Raw genomic sequence first — 24,551 nt, 5'->3', positions numbered from 1 at the left:
GGGTCATACCAGAGTCCCTTAGAGTCCCTCTGTTGATATTCCCTCAACCTCATAGGGACGCAGAGTTTCCACGCTCCTCTCTCCTTCCATGGCGTAAGTCAATGAAGCCGGTGGTGCCCATCCACATGGGTTTAAACTGCTTCTCACTGTGGGTCTCTTCCCTTGTTCGGCTGTTGAGTGTGTAGCAATCGGGCATTGGTTTGCTTTTCTGGAATGTGGGGCGAAGCATCTGATGTTGCCTTTTTATGTTCTTTCTTGGCTTCTGGACTGTATGAGGTATCACTTAAAGAAACAGATAGACTTGGCAAGTATCTGGTCTTGGAGCCACAAGGTTTGAGATAAAGGTGGTCTGCGCAGAAACAGCTGGGACTAGAAAGGGGAGAGGAACTTGGGTCCTCTCAACTGCCAGCAGCTACCTCGGGGTTAGGACTGGCTCGGGATCTCTTCCTTGTTGCCCTTGCACCCCAGCAGATTGGGGTTCCCATCCCCTCTTGACAAGCCCAGGTTACACTCCTTCCCACTATAGTATATCAGAGATCAGATCTCAGAGGACGAGAGGATGTGTGCAATTTCAGATGGGCTTTGGAATACAGGTGGCAAATTTCATATGGTGCTTTATGGGTAACATTAAGAAGTTTAAAGGTAATCCTGGATTTAATCAGAAGCCAATGTAATTTCTTCAAAACTGGAAATATGTGCAAGTGTCTCTGAGTGTTAGTAACTATGTCAGCCAAAGTTTTTTGCAGGATTTGAGGGTGTTCAACTGTGTACACACAGGTGCCTGGAAATCAACCCTGGATCAGACTATGACTCTTGCAATTAAAGCCAATCAGTTTCTGAACAAAAGGGGTGCATTTGTCTCATTGACATAGGCTTGTAATAAGTGAAAACTGAGAATGGAATTCATCTGGGGTTGCATAGAAAATGGGGAGTTAAAGAAGACCCCCATCTTTTTGCCTTAAATTGAATGGTAAGTATAGAAACCGAGGGAGGTAATTCTGGGCTGTTATTGACAGCTAATTTTAAAAATAGTGTGTTAGAGATAAGAAGCAGCTCAGTGTCAGAGGATACACAGGGCACCCAGGTAGGTTTGGGGTGGCTGTGCTGCTGTAAGGGGACTGGCAAGCCTACACAGCAGGGGGCTAAACAAGAAGGAAGAGTAAACAAGGTAATTCAGAATAACAAAACAGGAAGAAAGTGCAGACCTCAATGGTGAACAAGATGGGATGGGGACCATGCAGTGGGCAAACACTGAGGAATCCTACTAGTGGTGTATACACAAGTTGGACTAGAGACTACCCACAGATATAAGGGAACCTCAATACCTCTGTGTAAGCTACTTTTACAGGCACCACTCCTTGCAATCCCATGGAAGGGGAAAGCAAGGGTGGCTTCTGTGCCTGGACCCTTGGCCACAAACAAGGAGTGTACTTACTTGAGACAAGCAGGTACGAGTCAATCTACAAGTAAAACGAGATAAAGGATGGGGCAGAAATTGCCTGCTGGGAAACCCAGCAGCCAAACTCTGAACAAATGATTAACAGATACATGAGTGAGGTCAAGACGGTAACAAAAAAAACAGGGAAAGAATAGGCAGTCAAAGTAAACAAGGTTCAGGACAGAGACCAGGAATGCAAGAGGAAAAGTAAGGAGCAAAGAATCTAAGTGCAATGGTACAGGAGACTGGAACTGCAGACTAGAAACTAAGGACCGGAATCATACAACAGCGAACTGAACTATAGACCAGGAATAAGGTAACTGAGCACTGAAACTTTGGACTAGGATAACAAGGAATGAACAGCAGACTGGTAACATGGAATTCAAGGAACTGTAAATCTGGACTGGAATAACAAGGGTCGGACTGCAGATAGATAACAAGGAAACTCAGGACTGGAAACTTGGAAGCTAAAGCCTGATAACACAGACTATGGGCGTGGAACAAGGATCTGCAGGCAGGAACCAAGATAATAGGTGGTAGAAAGCAAGGGGCTTCAGACAGCGATCAGAAGACTGCAAGCAAGGGATCAGGGCTGCAGCGCAGGAAACATAGAAGATCAGACCAGAATGCAGGGGAGAGTAGGCAGAGTAGCAGGATTGCATGGTATGGAGCACAGGGCACTGGAACAGGAGCAGGAGCAAGTTCTGGCAGCAACAGGAAACAGCAGAATTCCGAGTCTCAAGGCACAAAGTGCTGGAAGCACACTCAATGCAAGAGCCCTGTGCTCCTGCAGGCAGCTGTTTACATACTGACCTGTGCTGAAGCAGGCTCATCAGCAGCACCTTGAGCAGCACACCTGAAGGTAATCTTCCTCCTCCCTCTCAGGACCTGGGAAAGTGAAAGCAGCACTGATATGCAGGGCTTCTGGGGATTGTGGTTCCAAGGCTGATGCATAGGTATAACCAGGGAATGAGAACTGCCACAAGGTGCATTATGGGAATTGGAGTCCATGTTTTTGGATATACATATTCGTGAAAGTAAATGTTAAATAATGATGCATGGTCTTCTCTGAAAATGGTAGAAAACACTCTGCAGGTCTGCAGACAGTGCCACCCAGAGGCAGAGGTTCAGAAACATGATGCTCAGTTTAACAGGGTGTGGCCCCAAACAGTTGTCTGCCATCCACCTTTCAACCTAAATACGATCTGTTTATTATCAGCTTAGTTCTGAAATATCACTCCTAAATCCATCAGTAAGACATGGAGGGGTAATATATAGGCGTTAAATATCAATTGAGAAATGCTGGAGCCTTGGGGCACACCACATACCAAGACCTCTGGTTGGGATATGCAGTCCCCGATATATCCCTGGAAATTCTATTGCAGAGGTAAGAAGTAATCCGTGAAAAAGAATTGTTTGATACTTCTAAAACCTCCTCAAGTTATTGGATCAGGGGATGTCTAGGGTGTCAAATACGAAGGTTACATTTAAAAGCAAAACTAGCCAATGTCTCACGATCGGTAGCTTGAGAATAGGCACCTATAATACACATTAAATCAAGGTAAGATCAAAACATCTCATTGGGCAACACCTGGATTGGTGATCACCAAGCCCACTAATCGTTTTCCTGGTTAAGTGGCTCAATGGATAGCTGAGTATTATTTTAATTGATCCAAAGTAGTTCTCGTGACAGAAAGAGTTGGTAAGCCATTGTTTTCTATTTGGTATATTTACAATCAATGCTTTCTGTGTGTCTTTGTTTTCATTTTATTGTTGTATTCCTTAAAGATGCAATATGTTGATATTTCTATTAGTCGTTAACTATTTCCTAACTATCTTTACTTGACATACAACTGTTTGGAATTATCAAAAAAATAGGGTTCATTCAAAATGTTTATTGAATAACATCAAGCTCATGTAGCCTTCTCAAAATGTTCAAGGAATAACACCAATCAATAAATGCATGCCTTATGACACTAACCTCATATAGTCTGTTACAGTCCAGTGCAACATTCCATTCTTATATGAGGAAGCTGGAAAAAAGGAAACATTATGGTTATTAATTTGACATTATGATCAAGCATATTTTGAAACACACAAAATGGCATACAAAACCTGGAATCAATAAGTGAGCCCTTAGTATATGTTTATGTCTCAGTGTCAACTTGTGTTGCGCTTTTCAGATCAAAACCCATAGGCAGGCATTTGGAGAAGGGCTCATGTGGATAGTCAGTGACAAGTAGCACATAGCATGAATCACTGTAGCCACCATATCCTTTACAATATTCACTGAGAAACTCCGCCTTGTAGAACCTTCAAAATAACCATCAACCACATCAAGACAATGGGAAAAAATACACATCAATGTTTTACTAGAAAGACTGCAAGCAACAAATCTATTGTCGCCACAGATGGACGAACTACCACCCTGAATGTTTTTTCAATTTTGCAAATTTATTTGATTTATTGTGATATGGTCGAAACAAATTGACCTTTAACATAAAAATAAGAACAATACATAAACAAATAAATTACATAAAATGCAACAATATATCTCATATAAAAAATTAGGGCACATAACATACTACATCATATCTTATTAACTTTAATAATAGCATTCCATTTTGAACATTTCTAAAATTCCTATAAACTTTACATCACAGCAATGTTCCTAAAAACTTTAAAGCCTCCACAGTCAAAAAGGTCTCAGTCCCCTTACTCAATCTGTGCCAAAATTCCTCTGTATTTAGCTACTCTTTTTTGTCTACAATGCATTAAAAAAGTCACGCTACACTCCTGTACGGACGGACAATAATCCATAAAATGTTTTAAGGATTGTAACTCATACATTCCTTGACACAAATGTCAATTCCCCTCCCATCCCCCCTGCTTACTACGGGCTGCTAAAACTTCATTAGTGTTTAAAAGATGTAATCAAAATATTAAAAACGGACCTCATAGTATTGCATTGGGGAATTTAGATAAATATCTCGGAGGCAGCCCCAGCGTCCTGTCAGTCTTTGAGAAAGTGGTATGCAGCGAATAACTACATGCTTGTTCAATCGTAGAAATCTAATCTGACTTGAACTCTGATCTTTTTACAGTATCTACATTTTCACATAATTCATTCTCGGATCTGCCAAATCTGACTGACATTGTATATGGCATAATTTTCAGTTTTACCAAAACCTTTGATTAACCGTATTCATAATGGATTTTAGATCATAATACATTGATCATTCTTATGAAACAATAATCTTTCTATATAATGTTACAATTTTCCAATTGAACCACACATTCAGTGACACCAGCCCCAGCTCAAAGTATAATCTCCCATGGGGAGGTAGGGCAGAAGGTTAAGAACCTTTTTCCAAAGTCGCCCCTACAATCTGATCAAACCCAATGGGGATACTGTTCAGTGCCATATAATAGTGAGGGCACAATCTTAGTTGTATAAAAATCAATGAGAGGTTTAATAGAACACCTACAGTACTTAGGCATAATCTTTCACATTTGATATATAAATGAATACATGTTCCCCGTTAACCTGTCTAGGAACACGCCCTATAAACCACTCTCTCCATAGGGAAAGGCTCAGCAGCTTCTACAAATCATGGGAATCCATGAGGTTTGCATTTATTTTCAGCAAAACAAAATATCTGGGATTTTTTAGGATTTATCACCAACTCATTATTGGCTGTGCATAAAGCTGTAGCATTCTGAAGATGTGAGTGGCCTATGGGGGTGTGATCAATTGAAACCAATTGAAACCATATCATCAACATAGGCCATCCAGCTAATCTTCAAGTCTCCAATATTTGCGGTGCAAGGGCAGTTTTCTAAAAAAAAACAGCAATGTCTGCCAGGAACAAATTAAAAAGGTAGGGAGCAAAAATGCATCCCTGCCAAAGACCTCTATGTGTTTTAATAGGGTCAGTAAAGTACCTCTGTCCATCCATTCATACTTGAATTGCCGAATTCTCGTGAAGATGTGCAATAATCACTAATAAAGATACAGGATTTTCCATGCTGCCAACTTATGCCCTAACAAAGCCCAATTTACAGTATCATACGCTTTAGAAAAATCCATTAAAGCAACATATAAATGAGCAGGATTTTTGTCCCAGGAATTGGTCCGCATACGTGTTAAGGCCAGTCCATGCCTTTGCAGGAGCAAGTTTGCAATTTCCTCAATACACTTGCTTCCTTCCCCCATATCTCCAATTCCTTCAAAATCATAGCCGTGAAGATGTTACTTTCTACATCAAGATGGGCAATCGGCCTCTAGTTTGCTGGGTCAGCACAATCGCCCTCCTTGAATATCGGAATGACAATAGAGACTTTCCAAGATGATGCAATGGTTTGAGAATGAATATTATCCTGAAAAAGTAAGATTAGGACATTAGACCATAGAATCTTATCCTTTTTTAATGTTTGATTAGTTAAGCCGTTTGGGCTGGCCGCCCTCGAATTTTATGCTTTGCTTATGTCCTCTGTTATTTTCTCTACATCAAAAGCTCATTTCCAGTCTAGACAGTTATAAACTACCTTTAAATGTCCTTTCTGAACAGCGTATAGGGTTGTGAAATATTGTTTCCAAGACAGATACTGAATTACTTTGTAGGAAGACTTGTGGATTACTTAACTGGTTTATAACTGACCAGAAATTATGTTTTTTTAGGTCAAAATGTGCAGCATTCAAAAACTTTTATATTCCTGCATATAGGCTCTCTTTTTTATATCATAATCTTTATTAGATATAATTGTCTTTTTTAACATTCTCAAATTCCTTCTTAAGGACTATTTATTTTTTCAAAAACTGCATAATCAAAGCAATGATGGTGTGCACTAACAAAGTTACCATTTGTTCCTTGGGCATGATCGTTACTCATCAGAAACTGCATACAATTTAGAACTGTCAAAGTTTCTACTTTTTCAGTCCACATTGTAGTCATCATAAAATGTCCACACGTTTTTAATCAAGATTGTCTCATCAAAAGACAAACTGGACACTATGTTACCCTTTGGAAAAACCACCAAATTAGTGTGTAAAAGTGAACTTAATGGAGTCATATCAAAGTCAAAACTAGCATCCAACATATTATGATTACTAAGGGATGTTGTTTCACCTTAGAATTACTGCATTTCACAAACATTGATGGAGAAAGGAAAATATAATCAATTACTGATGAACCCATGCCATTTTCCAACACTGGACTTAACGCTCTATCTTCCTCTATAGTCCCATTTGCCACTCTCAATTCCCACTCAGAAAAAATGTCTTCCATCCTTTTCCCTTTTTAAAACAAGCATCTTTATTATTGTTCCTTATTGCCTCTGCTACAAGTTCTGAATTTAAATCTTTTGCTAAAATGACATTATTATCAATATGTAACATCATAAAAATGCCCAAAATCTCAGCACCATCCTTCAAAAATACTTCAATATCAACACACGCAGGATTCCAGTAAATATCTACCAACAAAAAGGCAGAAGATACTTTCTGATCCATTAACTCGATTGTTGTGGCCAAAATTCCGCCTTTGTCTGCCATTACCACCTTCATTGATTTTATAACGGAATTGCTGGTAACAATTAGCAGACCACCCAATGGCCTGCCTTCAATTGGGATTTTAGCCAGTTGTTGATTACTGAAAAGCCAAGTATGGTTAAGGGAAATGTCAGCCAGGTTTCCTGGAGAATGATGATATCAAAGTTCCCAAATACAAAAGCCCTTGTTAAGTCATTTGTAAAGCTATTATGGCCCTTTATATTCCAAACAAATATTTTCACACTCTGATGGATTGAAACCCTGTTCCATTATCCCCCAATATCCCAACAACCTTTGGAGAGGGCAGCAGATAGCCAGGACTAATCGGTACCCTTCCCTGGACCTGCATTAAAAGGCAGAATATCGAAACAAACAGTATGACTATTGTCTGGGGAATTTTCACATGTAATTTTTAACTTATCACCCACATCTTTTTCTCCAGGGTATCTACTTACAGGGTCTGAGTAAAACCAAAAACTACAGAGATGTTCATATAAGCACACAGGTAACCTGTACTTCCTACCTGCATCCATCAAAAGTACAGGTTTATGTATCTGCCTTCTCACTATCCAACTAACACACCCTGCCCCCCCTTTCCTACAAAACCATGCACATCGATGCACATCGATGCCAGCAATATTAGCAGAAGGGCATTGTATAAGACCACATTGCATTCCATTACAGGTGGATGCATGTGGATCTACAGTTTAAGGGAAAAAGATTATTCTGAGAATCACTTCACCTGTCAATTTCAGGAGTGTGTGGGTTTAAGGTATACATAATTCTCTACTGTAGCGTAATTTATTTTTTGTGAAACCATAAATGTCAAGCTGTGTATAGTAAAGTATCTGTGCATATTGTCTAGAATAGGCATTCATATTTGTTTTTCTATATGAATGTTCATATGAAGATTCAAAGTAGACGAGATATGTTACACTAAATGAAAATTGTTAGTGAGACAAAAGTGTAGAGGAGGTACTAGACCCTCCCCGCTACCCCCAAGCTGGGTATGGATGGCATGGTGGGCCGATCAGTGGTACCAGTATTGCAAAAATCAGAATTATAGTGCTTTTTGAAGACTAAAAGTTCATATAAGGCGACATATTTGTTTTGCGGTCAGAATGACCCAGGAAGTAAAGGGTGTCTCAGTTATTATACACACATCATGACAATCTAAAAATATAATTAGAAAACTGGATAGAAAATGAGTTATGTAAAAATGTAGATTGGTTCACCTTTTGGTAGCATGGCCGAGTATTCAGGCTGAACAGTCTGGGATGGATTCTAAGATGGATACCAAAATACAAAACGGTGTCTTGGGTGCATGTGTCAAAAGCCCTTATTCATGCAGAATAATGAATATTTGTTTAGCAGCAGTTCACTCTAGAAAAGCATGGTTGGGATTGGTATATTTAGAAATTGGTGGCAGACAAAGCAGACAATGATTGAGAGTAAATCAGATAAGTGTATAGGAAAGCTACCAATTAGACCAAGCAGCTGTCTACTTTGCCGCAAATAAGATTAGCTCATGGAGGCCTTCACTGCATTTAGCTGCCAAGTAGATTTTGTCAGGCCTCAAGGATCAGATAAGTGCTGCTTCTTGGCAGGCATTTAAGGATTTCTAATTCGGTCCGGCTGGATCTCACGCAAGCATATCAGATTATGTGTCAGTCAAATAATGCTTGCTAAGATTAAGTCATGTGGGCTTTTTGAGAGACAGTTAAGCCAACCAATCACAGACAAGTAGGGGGTTGCTTTTGGCTGAAGGGACCAATTAGAGATGTATTTTGTAATTGTATGAAATGTTGCATCATTCTCAAAAGTATATAAAAGCAAGATGATTTTAGGAGCTCAGTGCTGCTGCTTCTGCTGTCTTTTGAATCTGTATTAAAGATGACTTTGAACCAAGTGCCCGGGTGTCTGTTTCCTGCTCTTACCTTGTATAGTCTCCAGTACCTGAGTCTACAGATGTCAAAGTTGATGTAGGGCAGAGGATCCTCCAGTTCAAAAGTAACAGGCTGCAGTGTATTTATGACAGTGGACCACCTTTATTTCACATGACAAATAAAACAGCCAGTTTCTTGTCCCAAATTGTTGAGTGGGATTTTTGCAGTGGGGTCTTTTTGACTGGGGATATTTCTCCATAATCAAAGAACCAATTCTGAGTAAACAGACATACTCAGAAATATTTCATCACAGACGGCAGAATGCAGGGACACAAAAGCTTGCACATCCATTCACAACCTATGCACAATGGTAGATGAAAAGTCAATAAGAAAATGCACAAGCATGTATGGCCGTGCAGTTGCACTTAAAGTCACTATGAACAGAATTAACATGGAAAATGGATGTGAGCCGACTGTATTTGTGGTTGATTATATTCATAACATATAACAGGGCACTAAGTAAAGTGCATACCACACCATTGTGAAAGGTTGACAAGCAAATCCCCATCCCAAAAACTGTCTGTGGGCCTGTTGGCATATAATATTAATATACATGCACTCCAATTCCTTTGTAGTAGTAATGTATTTGTATGCTCATCACATAAGAGATAAAAAAAAAGGGCAAGGCTGACATTCATGAAACAGAGGGAGGCATATGGCGTGGTGTAATCTAAAAGCAACACAATGACATAGCATCTCAGGGGTGTGGCACACTCAAGACCTTCACCATGAAGAATATGGCAATAACATGTTGGTTCAATTCTAGATCTGAATTCCTTTCTGAGATGTCCAGATAATTTAACATAAATGTAACACGAGTTTACAAAATAAGGTGCCTTGTGAATGGCTTTTTATTGCGATAATGTTAATCTCACTGAACAAAATTGTTCCATGCAAATGCTCAAGGCAAAACAGTGTTCCTTTGTGAGGCATTTTACAATATAACCCATAAAGTATATACTAATATTCGTATAAAAATGACCAGTTGACACAATACATATTATACTGATTAAGTGAAATTGCTGATAATTTTTATAATTAAAACATATAGGAGGCGATTAATTGAAAAGTGTGCATTTCTCCCGCAATGGGCACGTGCCGAGAACGACACTGGATGAGTCTCTGTGCAGAATAAAAAATGCTTGCCCCGCGTATTCATGTAATTTACTGCGCAAGGTAACCATATATGCAAGTCGTGCCTGGAACGCCCTGACACGCCCCCACGCAAAGCAAAAACAGCCACCTTGGCGTACACCCTGAGGCTCGAATAGATGCACCCTTCAAACAGTGTGTGTGGCCCCTGCAAGTAGCAACGGGGTCCCTGGTGTCATGATCTCTGCTTCCAAAAGGTCAGGGTTTTCCCAACTCCCTTGGAAGCAGATCCATAACCCAGGTTCCGAGTGCCAACCAGTCCCAATTGGGACCTTTTGGACCCAGTCCTGGCGCCAGTGGCACCAGGCTCATAAATATGCCCAGTCCCAGCGCTGGAAGCGTCGGGCTCATAATGCTTGGGTGGACTTACCTGCAGCAGACCATGCTGCTTACTTGCCTGCCAGTTGAGTCTCTGATCCTCTTCTGTTTGGAACTACTTTTCCTGTTGGGTGGGGCAGGAGCCACTCCCTAGATTCAGAACACTGGAACTCTTCTGGAAAGCAGGAACTCTTTTCTTACCTAGGCGTGGCTGTGGAAGGAGACACCTAAGCACTACAGGAGGCTATTTAAACCACACCCGATGGATGAATCTTGCTTTGCGTTATTCTGCATTCTCAGCAGCAGAACGCTCATCGTGTCTTCTGCATCTGATCCTGGGCCTAAGGAAAAAGGCTTACCATTCTGAATCCAGTCTTCAGCAACACCTATAAAGACAAGAAAGAACAGGTTAGCATTACGGTCTTCAGTGACAGCTCTTCACTTACCTGGTCCATCGGCTGTCACCAATGCCTCGCGCTGCATTCCGGCATCTGAAAGACAAAGGCTTACCTACTCTTCGTGCGCTCCGGAGGTCTTCACATTGCATTCCGGCATCTGAAAGACAAAAGCTTACCAACTCTTCGCACGCTCCGGAGGCCTTCGGCGCTGCATCCCGCATCTGAAATACAAAACAAGGTGCGTTTAAAGACATTGGGGAACTTTAATACTCACGTGCCATTACTCCTTTCCACATCTAACCCAGTGGGTATTCCGGCACCCTGCAGCCGCCCCGAACTTGTACCTGCAAAATAAAAAGACAGTTAGAGTGCATCGTGAAGCAGTCAACAAGCGCTTACTTACGTGCTTCCAGGCGCTTCTATTCATCACACGGGCTCCATCTTCAACTCACTTCAGCCCGCCATCCGCCATCGCCGGAACCCTGCAAAACAAGAGACATCATTACTAAAGACTTTAAAGACATTAGAATTACTCGAAACTTACCGTTCGTGCAGTAAACGACGGACAGCAGTCCTCTGAAGTCAAGAGGCCTGCTCCCCTTATCCAGTGAAGAAACTGGTTATAGGACCCTGCCTCGAGGCAGATGGAGAGTACGGCGTTCACTTAACTAAGGTGAGAGCGTTAACCTTTGGGGTTCTACAGGAGAAGAGAAAGGGAAGAAGAGAGAGACATTCAATAACCCAGTTCATTAATCCCACATTTTCTATCTGCAGACATCTTACCCATCGAGCCAGACATACAGTGCACAGAGGTCCAGCCCAAAGAGCCAGCCGTGTGTTACACATCACCTTTGAAGATACGGTATACGCCCAGTCAAGACCGGCGCCTCTACCGGAATCAGGTGAGCGTTACACCTGGTAACCGATACGAGCACAATGACAACATGCGTACGATGTATCGTAACTCGGGTAAAACACAGAAAATCTGCCTGCAGACCCTGTAAACCGTTCCTGCTCCACACTAAACTGCGCACACGCACCTCTAAGCTCTTGCTTCAATTGTACATCAAGACATAACGGGTCCAGCACCTCCTGACCCAAACACAAACTTCCTTGCACTACTGCTACTGCTCCACCTGCCATGTCGAACCTCACTAGTAAAATCATATCTCAGAAAGCAACTAGAACTCCAGTATCTACCACACTTACTTCTTGTGATCCAATCATCAAAGGAGCACTCATCACCTCAAGCTCCCTTATCGCTCATGCCATAGATATATCTGATCTCATCTCCACCAACCAATTTGACTTCCTGGTGAAAACCAAAACCTGGTTACACCGAGCTGCGGGCCCAGCTCTGTCTTTAGCTATCCCTGAAGGCTACACTATCATCAGAGCAGGAATAGTCTCAGGCAGAGGCGGTGGCGTGGCCTTCATTGCTAAAACCTAACTTGGCATCAGAGAACTCACCAAAGAATCCTTTCCCTCAGGCAAACTCCTATTAGTTAAACTTCCCTTATCAGCATCTCAAACTCTTCTGCTTCATCTCATATACCGACCCCCTGGTCCAATATCCACCTTTGAGGAAGACATCACTTCTCACCAGACACAACCCAAGAGGTAGAAAACATCATAGCTACCCTAAAACCATCTAGGTGCCAAGGGGATATCTGCCCAGCCACGACTATTAAGGAACGAGCAAAGGTTCTAGCACCCTTCATCACTTTCTTGATTAATGCATCCTTTGAAAGCTGCGTAGTCCCTAATGACCCTAAGGAGGCTTGGGTTATGCCCCTCCTCAAAAAACAAAATTGAGACCCAGACACCCCTACCAACTATAGACCCATTACCACTGTGCCGTTCCTCCTGAAAATCCTTGACCCAGCGGCGTATCTTCAAATACAAAAACACTTAGAAGACAACAACCTCTTAGGCCTGCGTCAATCTGGATTTAGACCAAGACATGGCACTGAAACAACCCTCTTTGATTTAAAAATCCAAATGGATGAATCAAAAGATAAAGGAAACGTAGCTATCCTTTTGCTGCTGGACCTCTCAGCAGCTTTTGACTTGGTGGACCACCAGATCCTAACCAACCACCTTACTACAGCGGCCTCCTTCCCTCCTAATGCCACCTCTTGGATTCATTCCTTCTTAGCTAATAGGACCATGAGGGTCTTTGCACTTACAGCTACTGCTAAACCAGTACCTATATCATGCAGAATCGTTCAGGGTTCTTGCATCCCTCCCACTTTATACAATATCCTTACGAAGCTTCTGTTTGACCACCTCGACAGCTTGGGTGTCACCTATAGCAACTATGCAGATGACACCCAAGTCCTCATACCCTTATGGGTGCTATGATAAACACACTAAAATGCTAACTGATATCTATCTTTACATTCAGGCGTGGATGGCCACCCATGGCCTTTGCCTAAAGGATGACAAGACAGAGCTACTTATCATAGGCTCTCAATCTCAACTAAAACAACTAGATGCACGCTACAACTCCTTCAACATCGATGGGAATATCATCAAGGTCTCCAATGAGGTCAAAACCTTAGGTATATATTTATGCTCCACACTCTCTCTCACCAGGCAAGTCAATGCAACTGCCTCCACCACAGCATATACCACCAAGTTGATCAATGCCTGCAAACATTATCTTTTCACTAACAGCTGCATTAGGTTAGCTAGAGCTTTGATTGTATCCACACTCAACTATTGCAACACTCTCTACCTGGGCACCAATGAACGAAATCTGAACAAACTCAAAGTGCTTCAGAATAATGAACTTATATCTGCTTTAAATATCCCTCGAACTAACCACATCTTTGCTATTAGTTGGGATATACATTGGCTTCCAGTGCGAGATCGAATCTCACTGCGAACATTAGTTATCACCCACAAATGTTTGTCCAACACAGCTCCTAAGTACATGGCTGACAAATTCAACAGGAACCCATCCACTAGACCCACCAGATCAAACTACCTATATTGCCTCAACATACCCATATACAAATTACAAAAAGCGGGTGGCACAATCTTCCCGGTACTAGCGACCAAGCTGTGGAACACCCTGCCAAACCCTCTTAGAGCCGAACCAGCATTCTGGTCCTTCAGAAACAGCACAAAAGCTTGGTTATATGACCAGCAAAATTAAGACTACTACCCGTCCACCCCGCATTCTTGGATTAGCTGATCATTGTCTCATGGTAACCTTAGGTCTTCATCTTCGGATTCCTCTCACCATGCACTCGGGGCCACTCTAGGGCATCTTCTGTTTACGCAGCCTAACCGCCTACTTGTTTGGCAAACTTGATATGTTACTTGTGATATCATCTTACCTGCTTCACCTGTTGCACTTTTTACCTAATGCACACTGTATTTTCACCTTCCTACTGTTTTGTCGACTTGATATGTAACACAAGTCAACTGGTACTTGTTTTTTCTCTGTAACTGTAAGCATAAGCGCTCAGATGCCTATTAGGCACGCTCTATAAATAAATAAACGAAACCCTATATCCGATCAGATATCTGGTTCGGTACATGCACCCATAAATCTGACATGCAACCCCACCTCCATGCTGTGATTCGTATGCGCAAGTGTACTTACGCCTGCCTGCGGGTGGCAGAGAGATGGAAGGATTTGCATGGGCATTTCGCAGCCGAGAGGTTGCGAGGTCACATCCATGAATACGCTTTCTTGTGCGCATTTGTGGGTGTGCTATGGAGTTCCTGTGGGCCGTACCTCATAATGCCCACTTTTCCCCTTGTTCTTCCTCATTTTCAGTTGCGCCCTTTAGCCCGCTCACTCTCTGCAAGGCACTCGAACGCTCGCAGAGACATGCCGAGCATGCGCAAACCCCACGCAAGTCCCAGAGAAGTCCTGCACAGTCGATTCCATGAATCGTCGAACTGAGATTTGTGCGCAGAATGGCATGAAAAACCCCCAATTTCCCACTCAAATAATTTAATTCATTTGCCCCATAATGTTAGCATTACATTTTGCTTGTATGTCATATTAAATTCAGCTGAACTCTTGGAAACCTGGCCTATGTTTTATATAAAGCTCAGTTCTCACAACAAAAGCTCTAAAGGTCTGCTTTGTGGTAGAACCGACACACCATTAATTAGTAAGTAATCCATTAGATGAGCTGATCGGACATAGCTGTGGGTATTCAGACAACATGGCAAATCTGACAAATACAAGAAAGGCAGGCTTTTGCATTGAAGAAGCCTCGTTTTGGTGAATCATCACAGTTTATGAGGGACGCCAGAACAAATAGTCATTGATTTGCTCTTTTAGTGAAACAATGCTTCAAAGACACATTTCATACAGCCTTGACTCTTTTGACCAGAAGCAGAGCAAAAAAACAGTACCTAACTTTGTCTGCTTCATGGCCTAGGATCTCACCGGCGCTTGTTCAGCTTAAACAAATTAATTTAAAAGACACCAAAATTAAATCACATTATCATTCATCACAACGTAGGTATGGAACTAAATCATATTGATGAAGGTGACTGGCATGCAACTATCAAGAGCCTATTTTATAATTCGGACCATCAATATTTATTTGATCATAAATATGCACCATCTCTGGGATTTGTTGAAGGATCTTCGCAGGACAATATAGTATTAATTATTAATTCCTTAAACAATTCCCTTGCACCAGGACCGGTTACACTATCCAATTCTGTTTTTAAAAAGAACCCTGCATTTTGGGCTTTTGTCCTTGAGCAATTGTATAAGGAAATACTGGATGAGGGTGTTATCCTGTCCAGTTGGCCACTATCTATTTTGATACCTGTTCATAAGAGGGGTGATGGAACTGACCCCTCTAATTACATCTATTGGCAATACTTGATTTATTTATTTGAATTTGTAAAGTGCCAGACTGCTCTCGGGCATCAATGCTTGCCAAAAGACAATATTCTATTGTTGCTGCCATGCCAAATTGGTTTTCATAAGGGATGTAACACCTTGCACAATAGTTGTGCTCTTCAGTATGCCATCACGGCATGCAAGCAGACACCAAAGGACAGGTTATATCTTTCTTACATCGACTTTAATAGGTCTTCAATTTGGTGTGACGCCCATTGCTCTGGTCGAAACTACGTCAATGGGGTATTGATCTATCACTTTTACAATGCATTATTTTGTTACCTTCAGATAATTCGGTGGTGGTTCGATTTAATCAGGAAGGTCGCATATCGGAAGTGCTTGTTAATACTGGTATGAAACAGGGATGCGTCCTTGCGCCCTTGTTATACAATTTATATGTTGGTGATATGGGCTCAGCAATTCAATCAGTTTGTAACTTTCCACCTCACATTGGAACGCTGACGTTGTCTTGGCTATGTTTCGCTGATATTTTATTAGACCACACGCCAATTGGATTAAAGAGATCGATGAATGCTTTAGCTACATATGCACAAAATAATAATAAAAACCTTAATTCACAAAAAAACAAAAATGTTAGTTATTGGGGCACAATCTAGAAAAGCTTTGTTTACATTGTCAATGAATGGGCCGACCTTGGAAGTTGTTGACCAATATATGTACCTAGGGTTTCCTATAAGCGATTACCCCATGCCAGAATTTTATAATCACTTAATTCGTTCAAAGATATTGAAGAAATAGTTTATTTTTAAATTATAGAGGTAATAATATAGAAGGACAAATTGCTTTATATTAGAGTAGTATTGTTCCAGGAGTATTATATGTTCTGGCCAACCTCCACGAATATCTGATGGGATGGGTGGATAAACTAGAAGGGAAGATGTTGAGATCAGTTTTGGGGGTCCTGCAGTCTGTGCTGGATGAGGGACTTCTGTGCAAACTCAGTGTTCAATTTATAAGATCACGTTGGCTAACACAAAATAGTAATCTATTTATTATGATTTTACCTTTGGCAAATGTCCTTAATACCTTGTTGAACTATTTAGCGTTTTTGAGTGCAGAAGCCTGTAAACACGAGTTCTAGCTGCAGTGAACTAGGACACCTATGGCGCAGCTTGTGGATTTAGATATTTCCCTGGAGGAACTGCTAACTTATCCTAAGTGGTCTTTGATTTAAAAAAAGAAAACTAGAAACTTTGACCATTGTAAAAAAGTAGATCAACTGGCCTCCATGACCTTATACTCCAAATCTAGTCCTCAAAGCATCTGTAAAAATGCAACTTGTTCCTATCTAACAAAAATTATATTCTGCTTCTATTCGAAGATTTATTATTTATCTACGTTTTAGTATTTTGACAACTTTAGAGCATACATGCAGATGGAAGAAATTGCCAAGAGACAAGAGAACATGTCATCTTTGTACACTGGGGATGGAATCGGCTTGCCATATTTTGACACTTTGTCCAGTAATGCATATTTATTTTTCGAAATTACTCCAATTTTATAACTAGTCTGACCAGGAGAGAAGGTGACCAGTTTTGGAGTATGATATTTGGGGTAGAATAGTTTATTATGGCTGCCGCCTTTTATATATGGAAATTAGTCCTTGATTTAATTAAGGATCACCATCAAGTTCTATAAATCTTTTAACAATTTGATTTTGAGAAAACCCAACTATCGATTGATTGATTAATTGTCTGTGTATGCTATTTTAAACATTGTTATTAAGTGTTTTTCTTGTTTTTAATTCATGACTGTGTATAAGGCTTGTTTTTAACCAATACAAAGTAAAATATATATAATGGGCCTCATTACACGTTGTGCGTTAAGGGATTAACTTTACTGGTAAAGGAATACTGGTATTGTTAAATCCTAACCCCAATTACGACCCTGGTTACCGCTATTAGCAGGACCGCTAAGTACGGTGCAACCAATAGCGGCTAGTTCGCGGGTGCGTGACCCTTCATCCCGTAAATAGCGGCATGTCGCTAATAGCACACCATAACAAACCATGCGGGCATGCAAATAGCGGCATGGTAAAGCCCCAAAAACCCCTTACCGGCATGGCGCTAATACCGGCATCGCGAACCACCCATTAAGAGAACTGAGCAGTGTTCCCACCTGCCACAGGTGGACACAATCAGCACAGGTGGAGGCAATGGAGACAGTGCCAGCACAAAAGGATCACACCACACCCCTTCACACACCCCTTCCTACACCAAGATGGTTCCAATACTAGCAGCATTACATGGGCTGTTGGACATGATTGCAGTGCAGCAGCAACAACAACAGGCAGCACAGAGGAGACGCAGGAGGAGGGCAAGACAGGCACAGCAAGCACCACCAGGGCCAGTAGTAATACCACAGAGGCAGCCACCAATCCCCAGGATCCGAGCCAGTCCATTTAACCTAACCCCTGAGCAAATACACACCCTGTACTGTCTGGACCGGGATACCATCACCAGCATCATGGACATGCTACATGACGACATTGTGAGCCTCATAGACATCAGAACTGCCATCCCCCCTCTACTGAAGGTGGTGACCGTGCTCCACTGCATGGCATCTCACAACCACTATTCTCACGCACGCTGAACCAGGTACTCGATGCCCTCCTGAAGCATGCACGTGAACACATATTCCTGCCACGGACTGCCCAGGAGATCGCAAACACCAAAGTTGTCTTCTATTCACTGGCAGGCATCCCAAGTTGCATCGGGGCCATCGACTATAGACATGTGGAATTGGTGGTCCCACATCACAATGAAGTAGTCTACCGAAACAGAAGGCAATTCCACTCTATCAATGTTCAAATGGTATGTGACGCAAACAAGATAATCACACATTGTTGTGCCCGATTTCCCGGATCAACCCATGATTCAATGGTCCTGCGGAACTCAACCATACCACGCTACATGGAGCGACAAGCCGGACAACGTTCGTGGCTACTTGGTGAGCAGTGTGATGGGGGAGAGATACATACTCCAACTGGGTGTGATTGGGGGGATACATACTCCAATTGGGTGTGATTGGGGGGGGGAGATACATACTCCAACTGGGTGTGATTGGGGGGAGATACATACTCCAACTGGGTGTGATTGGGGGGGAGATACATACTCCAACTGGGTGTGATTGGGGGGGAGATACATAATCCAACTGGGTGTGATTGGGGGGGAGATACATACTCCAACTGGATGTGATTGGGGGGGATACATACTCCAACTGAGTGTGATTGGGGGGGAGATACATACTCCAACTGGGTGTGATTGGGGGGGAGATACTTTCTCTAACTGGGTGTGATTGGGGGGGGATACATACTCCAACTGGGTGTAGACAGCCGTCCGTAGGATAAATGGACATACAGATGTATGATAATGTCCATCAGGGAAGGCCACAATGTACTTGAGAAGAACCCACATGCAATTTGAAGCTGCACAACAATGGGAACAATCCAGGTTTCCAAATATCACACATCCATCCACATCCACATTGCACATCATGCCACACCACATAATACACAAATCAGCAACATGGCGTCAAGATAGTTATACAGAATTAGCGCAGCACAACATCAATAAAGCAATGTGCCCTTGAATGCATGCAAAGGGATCACCCCTAGCCATAGCATTGAACCACGCACCTATAGCACCACTGAAGTGATGCTTCACAGCATGGCAACATCGATGTCGGAATGGCAGTACAGTAGCAGTGTGGTACCAATTTTGCCTGGGCCCAGGGACACCTAAGACCTGGCCTCCCCCAGGACATGTCAATTACTGTTGGAGGCATGAATCGGGCATGTCCACTTGCAGGGTCGAGCTCACCTTTGCACATTGCAGTCACACAGATCGTGGATTTCAATCACAATGCAAAGTTGATTTGTGTGATATGTACAGGCCGCTCTTGAGGTGAACAGTAACAGGTCACCATTCTTCCCCCCATACAGGTGATGCCGGCTATCCCCTGAAGAGGTGGCTCCTTACCCCTGTACGGAACCCACAGAACAGGCACGAAGAGGACTACAATCGTGCACATACCCGTACCCGTGTCGTGATTGAGCAGACTTTTGGCCTTTTGAAGAAACGGTTCTGGTGCATAAGCAGGTTGGGTGGGGCTCTCCTGTACGGCCATGAGAAGGTGGCCAAGATCACCATGGCATGTGTCATGCTGCACAATATGTGTATCAGACGGAATGTGCCACTGCCCACTGACCTTGAAATGCAACCACCTGATGAGGATGATGCTGTTGATGAGGACGGAGGTGATGGGGATGGTGGTCATGCAAGAGGCGATGGCCAGGAGGGACGCGATGTGCGACAGCATCTGATCAACCAAATATTCTGAGACACAATTTAACTCTGTAGGATGGATATGGGTATTAGTGCACTGGTGTCTGTGGTGAAGCGCAAAATGGACCCTGTCATCAATAAAGTACACATACACAATGATGAAGTCCAAGCCTGTGTTTTGACTAGTCACCAGTGTATTAATGTATAATGAGATGATAAAGTGCATGTCCCCAACTATCCCACCATCCTTTCCCACACCCCTCCCCCCACAACACTCCCGAAACACCATTTCCCCCTCCCCCCACAACAGTCCCGAAACACCCTTTCCCCCCTCTCCCACAACACTCCCGAAACACCCTTCCCTCCCTACTCCCCAAAACAACCCCATGTGTGCCTTGCACAATGTCGGTGTCCTCCTGCACATGTGCCAGCTAGACCCTTCCATCCCTAATTGCCATTGCCACCACCACCATTTGGAGGTTGGGATGATGTGCGCTGAGTGGTGCGCATGGAGCGGCGGAGGGGGCTTGTCTGCCTTGAACTCGCAGATGATGAGGAGGCTGTCTGCCCCTGTGGTGGTGGTGGTGGGAATTGGTGGTATCCACGTGTCCGCTATACGCGTAAGGACCTGCCTCAGTTGGGCAATTTCAACGCACAGCCTGTTGGTACAGGCTTCCATCGCCTCCCACGACTGCCTAGCAGTCTCCGTGATGTCCCCCCTGAGACGGGCAGCCTCTTCCACATGCTATCCAACCAGCACTGTGATGTCCTCCTGGCGCTGCCTGATGGGCCAGGTCATGGCCACTGTGGCCAGCTCGTGGTGTGGCTGCTGCACCTACATCTATGTCCCAGTCATCAGGTGAGGCCACCGGTGGGCTCCAGCTCCCTCCCGTGTTTTCCTCGCCAGACTGGCCATGGACACAGGATCCTGGTGTTGGCCACGGAGTTGCTTCTGGGCTTCCCGGGGGGTTTGGGGTGTGCATTTGCATGCTGAACTCCATAGGATCCTCCACATCTGACAGCGGCGATGTGGCAGCTGCCTCACCAGTGGGACTTGTGGCAGTGGAGTGTGGCCCCTCCGTGAGTGTGACCTGTGGTGGGGGGTTCACGTCAGAGGGCGTGGCAATTGTTGCTGGTGTGGACTTCGGTATTGGCACAGTGGCGATCTTGAGATGCTTGCCCCTCTGCAGGGGCTCACTCCTCCCTGTGCCACTTACTGTGGTGGGGGTGTCCCCTGTCTCCTGTGCCCTGGGTTTTTTCTTTGCAGGGGGGGCCTGAGTAGCAGTGGAAGGTTCTTCACTGTCTGTATGTGAGCCTGTGGGGGACAAAGAGGGGGATGGAATTGGTGATGGTTCAACGTGCTTCATGCAGATTCAGTTCATCATGCTGTTCTGTGCATCGGGACTTCATTGGTGGGAGTTCAGGTGATGGGGCTGTTGAGTGGGTATTCCATGCATGGGTCTGTGTGGCACTTGTCTGTGGTGATGCATGCATGTGTGTGTGTTGGGGTGTGACACTCACATGGGCAGGGTTGTGTGCATGTATGAATGTGGCCGCATCCATGAGATGAATATGGCCTCACATTTGGGGGGTGCCTCAACATTCACAGTGCAATGTTTCATGTGTACACTTACCTCCATTTGATGTAGTGGCCACACCATGCTCCATGCTCCCGACTCCCTCGATTGATTCGACACCAATTGTGCTGGCGCAGGTCTCCTCCCACTCCTTCAATTTAATTGGTGAATCTGCACCACCTCCTGTAGCCATGGCCAGGTTGCGGTTCGCAGACAGTATGCTGCGGACCCGGAGGCGGAGATCGTCCCACCGCTTCCTGCACTCCCGGACGGTGCGGGTGGTGGTGCCCACCGCACTCACTTTCAGGGCGACCTCTGCCCAGATGGCCTTTTTCCGGATCAGGGTCTCCCGACGCATTTCGTTGGCAAATACCACTTCAGAGTTTGCTGCTAGTGTCTCAGTCAGCATAATGAGTTCCTTGTTGGTAAACTTCTCTTACGCCGGCGGTCAGTGTTTTTTTATGGCCTTTGGCATGGTGAGGGGATCCACGTGGCTTTGGGATGGCACAGTTCTCAACACAGGTCCAGGGGGCAGAGGATGGGAATGGATTGTGTTTTTAAAGATGGCCGCCGTGCTCTTTCCCGTTCCTGTGCGATGACGCTATTTCTGGTTCCGCTGTTTAACGGTGACCGCTAATAGCGGTGTCCGCTATTTGCGTGCTTCTGGAGGTCGGAAGTGCTATCAGCGCTTTCGTCGGTACCGCTAAGGGCTTTTTTGGGTCTTTAACGGCATGTCGATAGGGTCATTACCAACATGGCGCTATGCTCGTGTCCGCGTACTCGTAATGCTACGCAATTAGCGCCCTCTTGACTAGGCGGACACGTTAATAGCGCCATGCCGGTAAATGCCGTTTTTTACCGCGTACCTTGTAATGAGGCCCAATGTGTAAAAAAAAAAAAATAAATATATATATATATATATATATATATATATATATATATATATATATATATACCATTTATACCTTCTGAACACTTTGACTGATTTAAAAACTGAAAACAGATTTTAAATTCAGAAAAAAAGTTCCTATCATACACTAGGAAAAGAATATATTGACTTGTGTGAATTATTTATAAATGTACATATTTCAATGACTTTTTCATATAACCAGTTATTAGAACATAAAGGATGTCTGCCAATTCAGCATGTTCTTGCAATTTCAAATATTTAATCCTCAATAATGGGACAGGTCATAACAGAAATTATGATGCAAAACTATTTTTCAGTGCAATTTGATCATACCTCTGGATAGGAGGAGAGAAAAACCCCCATTGTCACATGGTAAAATGGATTGGACTAATCAGAAAAAGGGAAGAATAATTGGAAGTGTCAGTATATGAACAGAACCTATAGTAGTCACCATCCAATTAAAAATATTTCCATCAAATGCATGAGCTTAGTTCATCAACATTTTAAGTTCCGTTACCAGCTATGCCACTGAATATGGACAGGGCTGTAAACAACACTTTGTGGAGGTATATTTAAAATAGTGTGCCCCAGAATGTATTATTGCACAATGCACATAATATTCTCTGACAGTACCCAAAGACATGAATTCCTGAGTTTTCACAGGGTCAATTTATGCCTGAACTTTTGGCATGGTGTACAATGTGTTTCACAAAATTTGCAGGAATTGTTAGACTTCCTGGCCTGTGGAAATCATAGTTTATAAACAAAGCAAAATCATGAGTAGAGCTATACCCTTTTAGTGGAAAAGGAGAGAGGATGCCAAATTAAATAACCAATGTCATTTTTCCAAATAACATGTCATGGAAAAGAATGGGTTCTGCCTTAAGAGGACTACTAATGCCAAGGGAAATAAAGTGTTGATTGCTTTGCTACTTGAATTGTATACTTGAATCAAAAGGTTGTGCTCTCCAAAATGAAAGCTTGTATTCTAAACCCAATCCTGTAGACTAACCAAACGTAGAATACTCTGTACTTTATATTCATGCCCAAGCAAGAAACCAACAGTACCCTACATCTAGAGTAGAATTACCCTAGTATAAGAACATTATATATTACTCCAATGCTGTTCTCTGATGCTACCACTTTTCCATGCTTTGGCATGTTAGAAAATTAGGTGAAATGTATTTTATATGATATCTCTCTAATTCCAACACTTATCAATGGGTTAAGAGAAAGTTAAGTGAACTAGATATTGCAACACCTGATGAGAGGATTTGGTGTTTTTATTTGAAATGTAATAATGACAAGACGTGAAACTGGGATGTTACCATTGAAGAAGGTTATATATTTTCTTTAGAATAATAATTTAGACTTACTTTATGCAAATGGTTGTTTGTGTGCATTCTGAATGTAAACTTAAGTGAGTTAATAACAGGCAGGTCATGTTTTTATTCTTTAGATAAGCTGCCTGTATTTCTATGGAATATTGTGAGCAACGTGCCCAGCATTCAAAGTTAGGAGATCACCTTTAATTATTTTGATTAATTATTATTTATATAAAACAGAACATTCAGATACAAACAAACTAATTCTTGTCCGAGCATTTTAGGGTGGTATTGTTGTGGTAGGGGGTGTGAGATCAGAAGACATTTCTTTGTACAACAAATCTTCAAAATAGATATATTTTATTGATAACGTCTCTACAATACGCTTTCACTGGAAATGCCCAGCCCAGATTGTTTGACCGTTTAGAGGTAGGGCATGTGATCTTCCCAATACCTCTGATCTTAGTGGACACCTTGGTACATATCGGGTGATCATTTCTTTTAGGTAAGCCTGAGCCTGCCCAAATAGACATCTGTGAACTATAGTCATGGTCTTGAAGTGCACCCTGTCTTCTATGGCCAGCCAGTGTAGGGCTTTTCTGTCAGCTGTAATGTGCTCTCTCTTTGTTTTTATTTTTACTATTCTGAAGGCATTATTCTGAATGGTCTGACGCTTTGTTAAGCACCCCTTAACTGCGCCTAGCATAACAGCGTTACCATAATCGAGCCGGGATAGCGGGATAG

At 42.9% G+C, this 24,551-nt stretch overlaps 1 protein-coding gene across 4 annotated transcripts in view; it reads right to left on the bottom strand.

Moving 5' to 3' along the window:
• The window catches only part of ITPRID1 (ITPR interacting domain containing 1), an 826,173-nt gene that overhangs the window by 490,356 nt on the left and 311,266 nt on the right, over positions 1–24,551 (bottom strand). For all 4 annotated transcript variants that reach the window (XM_069613212.1, XM_069613214.1, XM_069613215.1 and 1 more), the window contains one exon: positions 3,420–3,471. In XM_069613212.1, coding sequence (XP_069469313.1) covers positions 3,420–3,471 — 52 coding nt within the window. The remainder of the gene's footprint in view (positions 1–3,419; positions 3,472–24,551) is intronic.

The sequence above is a fragment of the Ambystoma mexicanum genome, chromosome 5p (assembly GCF_040938575.1).
Source record: "Ambystoma mexicanum isolate Mex_15411 chromosome 5p, UKY_AmexF1_1, whole genome shotgun sequence".
Taxonomy (NCBI): domain Eukaryota; kingdom Metazoa; phylum Chordata; class Amphibia; order Caudata; family Ambystomatidae; genus Ambystoma; species Ambystoma mexicanum.
Note: the sequence above shows the minus strand (reverse complement) of the source record. Positions and strands in the feature narration are given on the sequence as shown.